At 43.8% G+C, this 15,891-nt stretch overlaps 1 protein-coding gene across 1 annotated transcript in view; it reads right to left on the bottom strand.

Annotated features, from left to right (window-relative positions):
• The window catches only part of Clic5 (chloride intracellular channel 5), a 145,408-nt gene extending 130,524 nt beyond the window's left edge, over window positions 1-14,884 (bottom strand). Inside the window, exon 1 of the mRNA XM_006524135.4 lies at window positions 13,992-14,884. Coding sequence (XP_006524198.1) covers window positions 13,992-14,756 — 765 coding nt within the window. The 5' untranslated portion in view covers window positions 14,757-14,884. The remainder of the gene's footprint in view (window positions 1-13,991) is intronic.
• Between the last annotated feature and the right edge of the window lie 1,007 nt (window positions 14,885-15,891).

The following is a 15,891-nucleotide window of genomic DNA, read 5'->3' as shown; positions in this document are numbered from 1 at the left end:
TTTAAAATTAGAATCTCTCACTGAGCTAGTTGTCTAGTAAACTAGGCTAATTGACCTGTGAACCTCAGGTAGGGTTATCTAGTAAGCTAGGCTAACTGACCCGTGAACCTCAGGGATTCTCCCATCTCCAACTAACTCCCTGACATTGGGATTACAAAATCACACCACCCCATCCATATTTTAACATGAATGCTGGAGATAAAACTCGGTTCCTCCTGCTTGTGTGGTAAGCACTTTATCATTGGTTCTAGGTTCATTTCTGTTGCTGTGATACAGCGTCCTAACCAAAAGCAACCTAGGGAAGAAATAGTTTATTTAGCTAACTATTAACTTGGAGAAGTCAAGGCATGAATCCCACCAAGCCGCCAAGTACCACATCACATGCACCGGCAAGGAGAAGCATGTGCACCCATGCTGCCTTCTTGCTTATTTGTTTGGTTCTTTATGTGGTTCAGGGCCTCCTTTTTAGGGAATGGTGTTGCCCATAGTGGGCTAGACTCTCTTACATCAAGTAATAATCAAGACACACCACCCCTCCCCCCAGATATGCCACTGGTCAATTTGATCTATTCAATTCCTCACTTGAAGTTCTCTTCTCGGGTGACTCTAGTTTGTGGCAAAGTAACGTTTAGACTAGAAAGTCTATGGAGTAATCGTCTCAGCCCCTCATAGATTTTTTTTTCAATCTCAGCAACCTAATACTTGGCACATAACTGATACTAAATATTAATAACTTAGAGCTATAAACTTGAAATTATTTTTTGTTTGCCCTACCATGTTTGCTACTGATTCATAGCTACTGCTCTTGTGTCAGCCCCCTGCATCATAGACTCTAGGACCCAATCCTGCCCCACCTCTAGAATCAATTTCTAAATCATTCTCAATGGCAATCCTCTTGAGCCAGTTGGTCAGAGTCTCACAGACCGGGCCCCACCTTACCTTGCCTTTCTGCCTCCACACTGGCGGCATGTGAGGTGCAGAGTACAGGCACAATAAAAATTTATTGCTCTGCTGATTTAAGACATATAAAGAGGAACCTTAGAGAGAACAGGGGACCAATCAGATGCTCAGTCCTGCAACTATAAAATGTTGATTATGGAGTGAGGGCATTGTTGAGGCGCCACCTAGTATTTTCAGAGTCTATGGAACAACCCTTGTCTTAGCCTAGATAACCGTCTCTGCTTTACTTTTGTCAATTTTTTTTGTTTGTTTTTGGCTCTTATCAATATCTTTTTTTATATTCTGGGGAATGAAACTCAGGCCTCACGCATGCTAGGTACACTATATTATTGTGCTACAGCCCCAGACAGTTTCTCACCCTTTGAGTTGTCTTAGCTGCCTTGAACTCAATCTGTTGCCCAGGCTGACCTTAAACTTTCAACCCTTCTGCCTCTGCCTCTCTAGTGGCTGAGATTACAGGTCTGTGCCTCCTCCATGTCTGCTACCTCTCAATGATTCTTTATGAACACTGACTACCTGGTAAATTCTTGGGATTTAGGGGGAAAAGGTGGTCAAGCAAAGGACCCTCCTTTCTGTGGCCACACTTGGCCCTGGTGGCTGGAGGGGTGGCCCCTTACCCCTCTGTTTCTGAGGCCTCAACAGAGCCCTTAGCCTCAGAGATATTGCGCTAGTTCTCAGTATAGCCAGTGGATCCTGACAGCTTTGCTGTGGTTTGCAAGTGTCCATGGCAGTTGCATAGCTTTGCCTGAGTGGATATAATTTAAAGCTGGCCTGTTCCCACAAACGGACACTGTAGGCCTTGCTTACAGAATTGAACGGTTTTCACCAGTACTTTGTGTGCACAAACACTCTTCTAACTCATGAAGACCAGCCACTCTGCCTCCAACATTTAGGCAAAAAAATAAAATCCCCAGAAGGGCCTGTGACCACATAACTGACAGGTCTTCATGACAGAGATGAACTCTGGTCTGGTTACCCTATGAGACGCTCTGTGCTGACAGACGGTTCCTTGTCTGCATGTCCCAGTGTGGGCACACTTGAAGTATGGCCCATGGGATTGAAGAACTGACTCTTATTTTATCCCATTTTAATTAATTTACACAGAAACAGCTGCATTCTCTTGTGGCTGTCACTTGGAATCGTGTTGTTCTGGAAGAATGAAGCTAGTTTCTTGAGAGTTGCTACTGTGGATATTAAAATTATACCCACTGCATTCTTTCCTTTCACCACAGAAGAATAAAATCACAGGCATTTCTGTAGCCACAGGCCAGCGAACAACAGGCACTTCCTCCTGTTATTTGCTCCGGCCTTCCATATTGACCTTAGGTGTGAGCATTGAAACCTTGGAACATTAGATGTTTGCTAAACAATGCACCCTCTTACTTATTTCAGTGGTTGCCATGTGACTGTTGCCTGCAAGCCCTCTCAGTATAGCTGATGGCTTTTAACAGACCTAGTACTTATTGTTGATCCAAAGGCTCTTTCAAGGAGCAGAAAGGACTCAGTTACAAAGCACAAAGGGGGCATGGCTTCCAGCCCGGATGGCCGACATTTGTCACTACAAGCATAAACAAATCACTTAGTTTCAGATGAAAATGCTATCCACGCAGGCGAAATATGTGTATATGCATGTTTTAGTGGAAAGAAGACAGCATCTTTAACAAGTGGTGCTGGCTCAACTGGTGGTTAGCATGTAGAAGAATGTGAATTGATTCATTCTTATCTCCTCGTACAACGCTCAAGTCTAAGTGGATCAAAAAACTCCACATAAAACCAGAGACACTGAAACTTATAGAGGAGAAAGTGGGGAAGATCCTGGAAGATATGGGCACAGGGAAAAGATTCCTGAGCAGAACATCAATGGCTTGTTCTGTAAGACCAAGAATCGACAAATGGGACCTCCTAAAATTGCAAGGTTTCTGTAAGGCAAAGGACACTATCAATAAAATCAAAAGGCAACCAACCGATTGGGAAAAGATCTTTACCAATCCTAAATCTGAAAGGGGGCTAATATCCAATATATATGTTCATGCATATGAGTGGGGGCATGTGCATATCAAGATGTGCACACGGCAGTCAGATGTCAGTCACCACCTTATAGCTTCCTTGAGGTAGGGTTTCTTGTTGTTCAATGCTGTGCACACCAGGTTTGCCGGCTGACAGACCTATGGGTTTCTCCCATTTCACTGGGGAAACAATGAGATTACAGACTTGAACTTTCATGTCTGGCGATCCAAATTCTGGTCTTCATGACTGTGTGGCAAGAATTTCACTCACAAGGCATGTCCGCAACCCCTGTCTCATGTTTCTGAAGGAATGTCTTCCATTTAGGAACAGAGATGCCAATCCAAGTGGCTTTCCCATGCATTCATTGGAATTCATACACAGGTAGATTCTGAACACTGAGGCTGGGTGTGGGAATATAGCTTGCCAATAGGATTTCACATTGACAGAAATACAAACAGCTTTCCTTATGTTCTCCCAAAGGAAATTATAGCAACTCCAGAGACTCAAATTGTATGAGATTAACAGATATCATGTTTGTAATTTTGTTGGTGAATAATTATCTAGGATATGGTGAAAACTGAAAGAAGAAAGATAAAGACTTTGTAAAAGACAACACACCTTTAAGAGAGGGAGAGCAAGGGTCAGAAAGGGACCTTTCACCAGGGGCCAACATATTTGCTGAAGTTGTCATTTCATAAAATAATGCCAGGGCCATTCGACTGTGTTGTACTTTGTGACTGTACTAGATACTTCAATTCAAACCCAAAGAAAGGAGAAGCAGCTTAAAAGAAATGAAGACCTTAAGCTCACCTTAGACCAACCCAGCTTCTAGTTGGGAGAGAAGAAAAGAAGTCAGACTTCAGCACTACTGCTGAAAAAAAATGATTTGAAAAAAAATGATTTTCAGATACCAAGAACAGGCACTATAGGATCTACATATAGTCTATCAATCTCTGTGCTGAGTGAATAATGGACTTTGGAGTTTGAACAGGTTGAGGCAGCTGGAATTGTCAGTTCTAAACACCAGAGAAGATAGATAGATAGATAGATAGATAGATAGATAGATAGATAGATAGATAGATAGATGGGTGGGTATCTGGGTAGGTGGATGGCTGGGTGGGTGACTGGGTGGGTAGATAGATAGATGATAGATAGATAGATAGATAGATAGATAGATAGATAGATAGACAGACAGGGCAAGAGCATACTTCAAATAGGCCCTCTTAAATCCTTAAATCTTTGGCTGCATCCAGACTTGCATACCATTTGAAGAAAGTATGAAATATGGGAAAAGACCTGAACAGAGTGGGAGAAACAACCCCAGGTCTTCACACTGGATTGGCAAGTGTTTGTGTTTCTAGGTAGTAGTGTGATGAGTATACGAGCATTGAGCAGAGTCTTCACAGGACACTGCTCTATAAACACAGCCAAAATAACTAGACAAGTTTATTCCAAGTATTTAACTCACAATGGAGGATGTGATGGGAGATTGGTTTTTTTTTTCCCCTCTGTGCCAGTTGGTTTCTCACCAGTCTTCAGAGACACAGGGATTTGCTTGAGTGCTCACCCAGTGTCCCAGAGCACAGAAAGAAATGAACCCTCCACCACCCCAAAGCAAGCCCAACTAAAGTTCCCCTAACCAACATAAGCCAATTCTGTTCAACTAGTATTTATCAGCTCCAACTGTGGGCCAGATTCTTCTAACTGTGAGCAAGATGTAATACAGGAGCAAGATGTGACTGGAAAGTGCTTTCACTGTGGAGGTTTCTGCTCAGTGGGAAACTGAGGAGAATCAACTGAGATGCCAATCTGTACTGATGAACATTTTGACAAAGGTAAGTGCTGAAGGAAGGACCCTCAGAATTCCCCTGAGGGTTGGAGATATCTTCCTAGGGAACATATGTCCAGAAAGAAAAGGAAGGGTTGACCAGATGGAGAAAATGAGTGTGTCAATGTTCCTCGCAGAAGGGGTCTGAGAAGCATCATTATACCTTAGTCTGACATCATACCACGCAGTCCTTCCTGATCCTCTCCTCCTAGCTGTATGAAATTCTATCCCAGCTGCATGTGGTCTTTGGAAAGTATATAGACTGTGAAGCTGAAGTGTAATGGGGACTCCATCTATGCAGCTATGAAAAAAGTCATCATTCGGGAGCAGGTAGGACTTTTTATGGATGTAGATCATGGGATCACCCATGATCCTGTAACCCCTCACCTATACTCCTAGAGACAAAAAGACTTATTGGCTTACCAAGGTGTACTATTGTCTTGCTCTATCTAAGATGAGCAGATGTTTGTTCGAAATTCTTTAGGACAAGTTCAGTCAACACTTAGACACACTGTCCCCTACCACCTTCATTTTGAGAACTAATATCATCCCCATTTGAGTAATACTTCCCTTTCCTCTTTTTGAAGAGAATTCTCAAGGTGACAGAAAGAGTTCAAGGAAACAGTTGACTACACAGCAAAGACAAGGTTGCCCTGGAGCCAGCTCTATTCCCCTGTACATGGGCTTCAGAGCAGGAGTGCCCATGTAGGGGAAAAAAAGACACAGTGGCAATTATGATTTCTGAGAGAGCCTTCTCAAGTCACCTGACACAGAAATTTTTCACAGAATTTTGGAACATTATTGAGCCTTCTGAAACATGCAGATGAACTCTTGGCTTCCCAAGCCACAGGTGCCACCCACTGTAAAGAAAAGCACCCTTGGCTAACAGCCTAGAGTATCAGCTTGTCAAAGACAGTTCTGTGGAAGCCGCTTGGGTTGTCTTCTTGTTGGGTTGTAATCTTCTTGTCATGGTACTGGGGTTCTGTGGACTTCTTTGAGTGGTGAAATTGATTTTCAAAGCAAAGCAGTTCACATGGACTCCTCAGAAATGGCTTTGAATGTGATGGAGTTCTCAGCATTGTAATTGAGATGAAATAATAGCAAGAATAGTGGTCTGTTGACACCCACCCATTGCTTAATGTCTATATGCTTCATTGGTTCTGTGGAAGGACAAGTGCTCAGGAGACAAGCTTGGGCTTGTGTTTTGTTTTGTTTTGGGGGGAGTTCCTTTTCCATTCATTTATTTATTCACTTTACATCCCAATTGCAGCCCCCTCCTGCTCCTCCCTCATATAGCCCCTCTTCTCTTCTCCTCTGAGAAAAGGAAGCCCCCATCCAGGGTACCAACCCACCATGGCATATAAAGTCACTGCAGGACTAGGCACATCATCTCCCACTAAGGCCAAATAAGGCTGCCCAGGAAATGGGCATGGGCATCACATGTAGGGAGAGAGAAAGACCCAGGAGAGTAAATGGAAATTCAAGGTGGGCATGGGGAGGAGGAGGAATCTAGAACATGCCAGAGACCTGGGATAGGGGGGTCTCCAGAGAGTCTATGAGTGTGACTCTAGCTGAGACTCCTAGCAGTGGGAGATATGGAGCCTGAAGTGGACACCTCCTGTAGCCAACAGGACTCTGAGTGGAGGGATAAGGACACCAAACAACCCACAAAATCTTTGATTTGAAATTTGTCCTGCCTTCAAGAGGTGCGGGAGGGACTGCATATTCTTACAAATGTTTGTTAAGAACTTACTGGCAACGTCTTTAGCAGTGACATTAGAGCTGAGTAGTCTTCCTGATTATGGAACAGGAAGACATTCCAGACATCTGAGGAGTGATCAAGCTAGGATACTCTAGACCTACCCAAACACTTTTTTTTATATTAACATAACAATAGTTGATATTTTTGTGCTGAATTTCTATATTTCCCATCACCTTACAAACAATGAAGCAACTACAAACACAGAGGTGATCTATAAAATAATATTACGGTAGCTAGCTTGTTACTAAAGTTTTCTATGTGTTAAAGTCAAGCCCTTAAATATTTAGATATACACAGATGCTGAGTTTAAAGGTAACAGCCTTAATTGCACACAGGTCTTTACAATTAAATCCTTGAATGGATCTTAGAGATGTAACCTACAAGACAAGCAGTCTTGGTCCTGCTCTAGGTGGCATGTAATTTGGTCGCCTGTCTTCTGGTACAGTGCTTTGCTCATGACTCCCCAAAATAATTCTATTACTCTTGATGGCTTCCAGGGTAAACTCCATGTTCCTTAGTTTGTAGGTAAAGTGACATATTATCTCTCCATCTTCACTCTCTGGCACCTTCATGGACTCCGGCCTACCCAACCTCAGGAATGTAAGTCATATTCTTGTGTTCCTCTGCTGTGTGCTGAGGGGGCTACCCTTTTCCAGCTTTAGCTGGGCTGTGTGGCCCAGCATCCAGGTCCAGCTTCCTCTCTCTCATTGCTCAATGAGGTTTTATAGTTTCTCACCTGCAACGATAAGCCTCGTTCACCTTAGAGACAAATGGATTAAATGGGATACTTAGGAAAATCTGTAGGTGAAACTTGGATACTAGAGATCTGATCTTATCAGGCACTGGCCAAGGAAAAAGCCCCATGCCTCCCTTAGCAGGGGAGAAGGAAGGTTGTGATGGCTGTTCCTGGCTGTCAACACAACTATCTGAAATGAACTGCAATCCAGAAGTAAAGGGCACACCTGTGAGAGATTTTCCCCTTGGTTTGAAGTGCGTGAGTCCACTTCTAGTTCAGACCTTTGAGGTAGGAAGACATACATCTTTAATCTGGGTCTTAAGGTTGGAAGACAGAAACTTTTAATTTGGGTCTTGAGGTGGGAAGACTCAATGCCTTTACTATGTGGTCCATGCCTTTGACTGGATGCCTATATAAGAACATAGAAGAAGGGAGCTTTTGCTCTTTGCCTGCTTGTCCTTGCCTGGCTAGCACATCCATTCCCTCACTGGCATTGGAGACTAGCTCTGGATTTCAACATATGCTGAAGACAGTCAGCTTGGTGGCACTGAACAACTACTAGATTCAGGGTCTTTCCACTCATAGCCAGCCATTGTTGGATTATCTGGACTATATCCTGTGAGTCACCCCAACAAACCTTTCTATGTACACATATAGATGCATTCCCTGAGTTCTGTGATGTTAGAGAATCCTGACTGATGCAAAGGCCTATGGCTCGATGTGATCTTTTACACTGCACATCTCAACAGAAAAAGTCAGCGCCCATCCACAATCTGCGTGCATTTTTTTCACTTACAGATTATATCAGTGTAGTACATTAAGAATATATTTGTATAACATAAAATAGGTAAAACGTTACCATTTAAGAGAACTTGGTAAATATGTATGTTGCTTATTATTTTTAATTCTAATTCTAACATTCTATGATCATATGAATTAGGTTGACAACATAGCATATCTTGAATTCCATGACCCTTGGCATTACAACAAGCTCCTGATATTATGAGCCTCAATAAAATGCTTGTGGAACATTTTTTATTATTATTAATCTATAGTAATAAAACTATTCAGTGAAACATCTTACTACCCTGAGTCAAGTTATAACAAAAATCATTCCTTTAGAAAAACAACTTCTGAGCTCATGATGGTGGTACACGGCTGTGATCCCAGCACTTAGGAAGCAGAGACAGGAAGATCACGAATTTCAGGTGATCCTCAGGTCCATAATGAGTTTCAGGCCATCCTAGGTAACATGAGACTCTGCCTGGAAAAACAAACAACAGCAAAAACACAAACAAGACCCCACAGGACCCAATTAAAGCCAGATAGGAAAATGCCCTTGATTGAGTAGCCAGAGTCCCAGCTTGCCGCTGACCAGACGGTGTTTCTCAGCCTTCCTGATGCTGCGACCCTTTAATACAGTTCTCATGTTGTGGTGACCCCCAACCATAACATTATTTCATTGCTACTTCATAACTAATTTTGTTGCTGCTATAAGTCATAATGTAAATATCTGATATGCAGGATATCTGCTATGAAGCACAGGTTGAGAATCAGTGTATTACAGGCTCATGACTATGAGTCTCAAAGATACCAAATGTGCTCGCTTATGTTATGTCACCTGCCTTCAGGATGACACGATTTACATTTCCTATGAAAAATTTTAGTTCTGCTCAAAGCTATTCCCTCCACAAGCCGTTTATCTCTTCATGTGGAACTCATGAGTGGTTTAATCACAGACAGGCTCTGTTGACCATGGTTGTCAATATTTTACAGAGATAGGCTTCACATGAGCCACGGGTGCACAGGAGTATTGGTTCTAGGTCAGTCTTTCCAACCACATCCGAAGCTAGAGATTATCACTTTGTCACACTCCTGGAGTGGATGCTTGAAGGTTCCATCTGCGTACACAGCTGATAAAGTTAGGGCTATGCACCGTGGAACTAAGGACCAGAAGAACTGGAGTAGATTGCATTTCAAATATGGGGAAATTTGGGCCCAGGAATATTTCATAGGATACAATTGACACAGAAGAATAGACCAGTGTTCTTTCCACAACATTACACCCTCATAATAGAATAGAACAATGATGTACTCAGTGCTTACTAGCAACAGACATTCTGCTTAAACTAAAAGTTATTTCTGTAAGATTCAAATTCAGTAGACTGAATCATTCAGGCCCCTGTATATTGACACTTACCATATATACCAGAAAAGGTAGCAAGCACTTCATATGCATTACCTATTTTTATTATTCAGCATACCAGTATGCTGAATAATATGAGGGACATGTCCATATAGCATGCACTTTTCCAGTGAACAAACTGGAAAGGAGAGAAACTGAGAATTCAACAAAAATTAATTTGCAACAAAAATTAATTTGTAATCTCAAACGTAGTTGAGTTGGCAGAATGCTTGCCTAAGAGGCATAATGAAAACCCAGAACTGCATAAAACCCAGCCTAGTGCTGCATTCCTGTATCCCAGTACTCAGGAGGTAGAGGCAGGAAGGTCAGAAGTTCAAATGCCTTTCTCAGCTACATAGCAAGTTGGGGGCCAGCCTGAGGTACATACGACTCCTTCTGTCTCTCAAATAATTAATTCTGGAAGCCATTCTGTCCCTGGTTAATGGCATTGTTGCTGCCCATGACAAATGGTGTGTATTTGTGCCATTTTCCTTTGTTTAAAAAAATCATTATTTGTTCACTTGTTTTTCTTGGCATTGAACAAAATACAAGAACGCTTTTCTCCTGGCATCTTCCTCCACCACCACTTTCCCCGCTCTGGACACGTGCATACAGGCATCATTTGGAAAAGTCCACTCACTCAGTCACACGTCCCTGAGATAGGGTCATGGATGGATGAAAGGGAGCGAACACCCCCATTCCCTCAGTAGCTAAAGCCTCTGCGTCAATCAGGGCTCTTCATTCATTAAACTCCACCTTGAGCCCTTCACCAAATCGCTAGGCTCCTTCTTGCAAACAGTCTCTCTCTCTCTCTCTCTCTCTCTCTCTCTCTCTCTCTCTCTTTCATTGCTTGCCTACTATCTAATCCAGCCTCAGATTCCATGCCTATTCTTCTCCAAAAACAGTCGTTTCTGTAAAAACAGCCCCCCAGCGTTTCCTTTGAAACTGTCCAAAGATTGCCTGCATCACTCACAGTGGACGTGAGAGTCCGTCTAATGCCCGGGGGCTAACACAGCCCCTCATCTCACCTCACTGTCTGCTTCTCAACACCCAACCATATTGCTTTCACTCTCCCCTCCTCAACACTCTGCTCTATGGGAGGCCAAACAGTGGCCAAAACTACGCTCATGCTAATTCCTGGGGGTTGTGAGTAGTACATAATGTCAGCATATGGATTTGTAGATGAAATCTAGGGCTCTTTAAATTATATTATCCTAGGTTATTATTAGATTCAATCTAATCACACTTGTCTCACTAGAGAGATGTAAGAGAAGAAGGGTGGAGAGAAGGGAAAAAGGAAGAGGAGGGGAGGGGGAAGAGGAGCGGGGAGAGGAAGAAGGGAACATGATGATTGTGGAAACTGATAGAAGAGTTAAGGTTGTAGACCTAGACAACATCAGCAGCTTCTAGGAGCTGCTGGAGACAAAATGGAGAGTTTGTCCTGGACCCCAACAGCACAGCCTTACCATTCCCTAATCAGTGGATACATACATACATACATACATACATACATACATATGTATTTATGCATATGTGGAGCATCCTCCTGAGTGTTTGGATTATAGGAACACACTATATGCATGATATATATGTGCATGTGTGTATATAGATATATGTATATGTACGTACGTATACACACACACACACACACACACACACACACACACACACACACACATCTCCCAGAGCTGTAAGACAGTGAGCTGCTTAAGCCACTAAGGTTTCAGCCATTTGTCACAGCAGCAGTAAGTAGATACACCCATCTTTTGAATATTTCTTGCTAGTGTTAACAGCTGGCTACAGTTTCTCTTTATGCAGTTACTGTCTGTCATGTTATAAAGCCAGTGCCCATCACAACTATGGCTGGGAGGACCAGATGAATGAGGTCGTTTAAGTGTCTGTTTGACTCTGAAATGAATCTCAACATAAAGTTGGTTGGACATAACCATCCTCCCACATACATGTCTTGCACTGTCACTGGCATGCCCAGAAGAGCAGGAGCATGCACAAGTCAGTCAGATATGACTGCAGCCCTGGTTATCAGCACTAAAGTAGGAAACCCAGAGTGTAGAATCCTTAGCCTGCTAGGGAGATGGTGAATCATATTGCCCTTCCAAACTGAGGTTCCAACACACATTCCAGGGAACTGGGAGGAGAAAGGAGCCCACACAGGTCACCACACTGACCTCCTCTACAACTGTCCCAGCAGAGCAGGGCTTGCTAGATGTCATTTATCTATGCCATAGTCATTCAACTTTGAACAGCAATCTACAGTCAGGATGGGGCGGGGCACGGAGTTGGGAAGGGGGCTCCCCTCATGAGTTCCCATGTGGGAACCAAGATGCATAGTATAGTCTGCAGGTATAACATAACGTTACTAAGACACAATAACTCAAACAGCTTACATCCAATACCTGCCTTAGAGATGAAGCAGTTTAGAATTCCCTTACTACTGTTAGACAGCATCTCCCACTGCTGGGACCAGCAAGTGACACCCATATTCCTTTTTCCTGCTACTTCTGCTTGGCTCTAACCACAAAGCCAGAATAATTTCTACTTCAATAAGCTCTTTGCCAGATTTATAAATCACACATTTTGATGGGCCACGGAGGATGGCAATGACACGACTCCCTGTCTTGTTGCAGGAAGTCATGTGGGTATTTCTATCTTGAGAAGAAACACATCTAGTTTCCACTTCCTAAAAAGTTAGAGCACTGTGATGCCACTTAGATGTGGACACAGAGATGGGTAGGTAGCCTGGCACTGCCTCCTCTGTGGAGCCTCTGCTGATTTCTCTGTGCACAGCTCAGCATCTCCTCTGGAACACACACAGCATCCCGTTGCCCTTCCATCCCGTCTCTTACAATGCGGTGCTCACCTCTTAAGGACAAAAGTCACATCTGCGTCCCTTCTCCCCTCCACACTTGGCATGGTACCACCCAAGTATTAAGGAAGTTCCATGGGAGGATTTTAGAAGGTAGATTGAGGGAGGCATAATACACAAAACACATGACACAATGCAACATACAAAGCCGTGTACACTGAAGCGTTCAACTGAAAAGGTTCATTTCATCAGCAGGATGTCAGAAACCATGACGGCCTCATGTATCCCAAGTTAGCCTGGAATATAGCCAAGGATAACCTTGGACTTCTGAGCTTCTTGTCTCCACCTTCCAGTACTAAGATTAGATTTCTGCCAGCACTGGAAGTTTTATGTGATGTTCAGGATAGTGTGTGGTGTATATGTTGGCAAGAACTCTACCAACTGAGATATATCCCAGGCCCGAGAGTAGCCATGCTTTTTTCTCTCGTGTGTATGTGGTGCATGTCTTGGATGCATGTGTGTGTGTGTGTGTGTGTGTGTGTGTGTGTGTGTGTGTGCCTGCATGCATAATATGCATATGAAAGATTAAGGCTGACCTCAGCAGTCTTTTGAATTGTTTTTCACCTTATTCGTTGGGGCAGAGCCTCTCTGGCGAACCCAGAGCTTGATAATTCGGCGAATGTTAGTAACTATCTTGCTCCAGGGATCCCTATCTCTGCCTTGGGAGAACTGGAGGTACAGCCAGTCTGCGGTGCCTACCCGGCATTCACACGGGTTCTGGAGATCTGACCTCCATCCCCACACTTGAGCATCTAAGCTTTAACTACTGAGCTATCTTCCCAACCTTCATGTTGTTAGCAAGAAATAGCAATATACACGTGAAGGTGACTGTTATCTGCATTGGTAGGAGATTGGATGATTTGTTTAACTCTAAATCATAACCTTTATATTATCACTGTAATACAGAGATCACCAAATGCCTTTGTTTCCGTATCATCGGCATTAATTATTAACACATGGTTGGCTTCTAGGTACTTTTCAAATTATTTTACATCCTCAGATACTGAGTTTTATTGGCGTTGACAGAGCAGTCACGATGACAGACACAGCATTTTCTAACCAAGTATCTGAAGTATGTGCGACCTTAGAAACGCAAGGAGGAGGAGACTCAAGCGCCTGAAAGGAGATAAGACTTTCTCTCGCTGGCTTTGGTTTCATTTTTAAAAATAACATTGGCAAAATGAAAGAAAAAGGAAAAAGAAAAAAAGGAAGGAAGAGAGAGAGAGAGAGACAGAGAGAGATAGAGAGAGAGAGAGAGAGAGAGAGAGAGAGAGAGAGAGAGAGAGAGAAAAGAAAAAAAATTAACCAAGCATGAAAATGCAGTTAACATTTGTCACAGGTGTAAAGATTTGAGCAGCAATTTCTGGTCACTTGTTTAAATGCTTAGAATGTGGTTTGCCTGGGGTTTATAAAAGTCGATGATTAAACACACACTTTAAATTGAACTTTCTAGTTTGGATCATTTTGAGAAGTCCTGGCACTATTCCAAACGACCAATTTAATCTTCTCTGCTCTGAAGTATAGCTGGAGACCCACTGGCTAGGACATCATACACTGTCCCCTGATCCACAGAACAAAAGAAAGGAACCCTTTACCCTGTTAGGTGTGCCCGTCAGAGACAGCCCTTACCTTCACAAACAGGAAGATCTCAGGGTTGCTGGAAGCTGCTTCTTTTTCTCCCAACCCAATAGCAGCAGAAAGGCTGATAGAGGAATCCTGGCTTGTGGCAAGCACCTTGCTGTGCTGAACCCTGAAGCTCAGTAAGGAAGGCACGTCTTCCTCGGTTGCTCCTCCATTCTCCTGAGGTTCCCACGGGAGACGCTCCAGGTCCTGGCTTAGTGAATGTGAGGAAGACACGTCTTCCTCGGTTGCTCCTCCATTCTCCTGAGGTTCCCACGGGAGACGCTCCAGGTCCTGGCTTAGTGAATGTGAGGAAGGCACATCTTCCTCGGTTGCTCCTCCATTCTCCTGAGGTTCCCACGGGAGACGCTCCGGGTCCTGGCTTAGTGAATGTGAGGAAGGCACGTCTTCCTCGGTTGCTCCTCCATTCTCCTGAGGTTCCCAGGAGAGAGGCTCTGGGTCCTGGCTTGGTGAATGTGAGTCTCCCATGGAGACATCCCGAACCGCCCGGGACTCTGAAAACACCTCATCCGGCAGGAGGTAGCCATCTGCTTCTGGCTCCAGGGAGGCTGGGGTGGCTTCATCACTTTTCGAGACATACGGTGACAAGTATTCGTACTCCTGGCTTTCTAGCCTGGTGGCATACAGATCATTTTCAGAGTCTTCATGGACTCTGTCATACAAAGGAGCGTCACTTTCCTCCTGCAGGTCTGGAGCCTCATCTGTGCTCCTCTTTTGGATTTTATCATAGGTATCACTGTAGTCTTCATTCATGTTGCTTGGTCTGGCAGATCCTTTCCCAGGCAGAACGGAGTCGGTTGGGTCTAAGGAACGGGCTAAGGGGTGATGCTTTGCCGCTGCACCGCACGGAGGAATCAATGGGCTTTTGAAGTACAGCCCTCAGCAACAGCTATCAATGACAGGTCTCTAACAATCATTTACCGGAGATCTAATAAGCAAACCACAGGTCCATTGGACCAAAGATAAAGTCCATCCACTTGGTTAACTCCTTCACTACTGAAGACAACTCTCAACTAGACTCCGATGTTTCCTCCACACCCCGCAACTCTGAGAAGTTGAAGTATCAATGCAGTCCAAGTTGAAATTCTGAGCAGTTAGCCTCTTGTGACTCACGAGGAGCCCCCTGCTGCAGTTACCTAACTACTGACCCCATACAAGAGTTCCCCACAAGTTAGTGGAGGACTATAAGTCAGTGTAAACCGGTCTGCTTGCGTCTGAATTCAGCACTTTTTCTATTCTTTTTGCAAATACAGCTCTTTGTCATGAATTCCACGCAGCCCAGCTGCCCAGCCAAGGAACCGATTTCATTTACAGCTCTTATCTGGAACCTCCAGTAGGTGATTAAATGGCAGAAGGAAAAGAAGATAAGTGCCTGTGGGCTCATCAATACAGACCACACCAAATGAGATTCAAACATTTGTAGCTTTGGTTTTTATCCCCACCCTACTCCATCCCTCCATCCCTCCATTGTACATGGTTGTCCACAGTCGACAGATGTCCTCTGTGATGCTCTTATGCACGGGATTCTTAACTGAGCTCTAAACAACAGAAATAGAAGATCACTATCCTGGGAAGACAAAGGAAATCCTAACAGCACAGAGCTAGCTATGTGAGGTCTTGGGTGCAGTTGAGCTTAGCTTGAGTTGAGGAAGTTGTAGTGCTCATACACGTGCATAGAACACAGAAATGATCTCCTGACTTATTCAGAAAAGAGAAAGGGCTGCCTGATCTGACTCTACCTGATACCTACAATTCCACTGGGCTCAGGATGCATGTCCATTATAAGCTATCCCTTACTCCGTCTCACATTCTCTCTCTCTCTCTCTCTCTCTCTCCCTCTCTCTCTCTCTCTCTCTCTCCCCGTGTGTGTGTATGTGTGTGTGTGTGT

Source organism: Mus musculus, chromosome 17 (genome assembly GCF_000001635.26).
Source record: "Mus musculus strain C57BL/6J chromosome 17, GRCm38.p6 C57BL/6J".
NCBI classification, from domain to species: domain Eukaryota; kingdom Metazoa; phylum Chordata; class Mammalia; order Rodentia; family Muridae; genus Mus; species Mus musculus.
The sequence above is the reverse complement of the archived record's forward strand: the minus strand, read 5'-3'. Positions and strand labels throughout refer to the sequence as shown.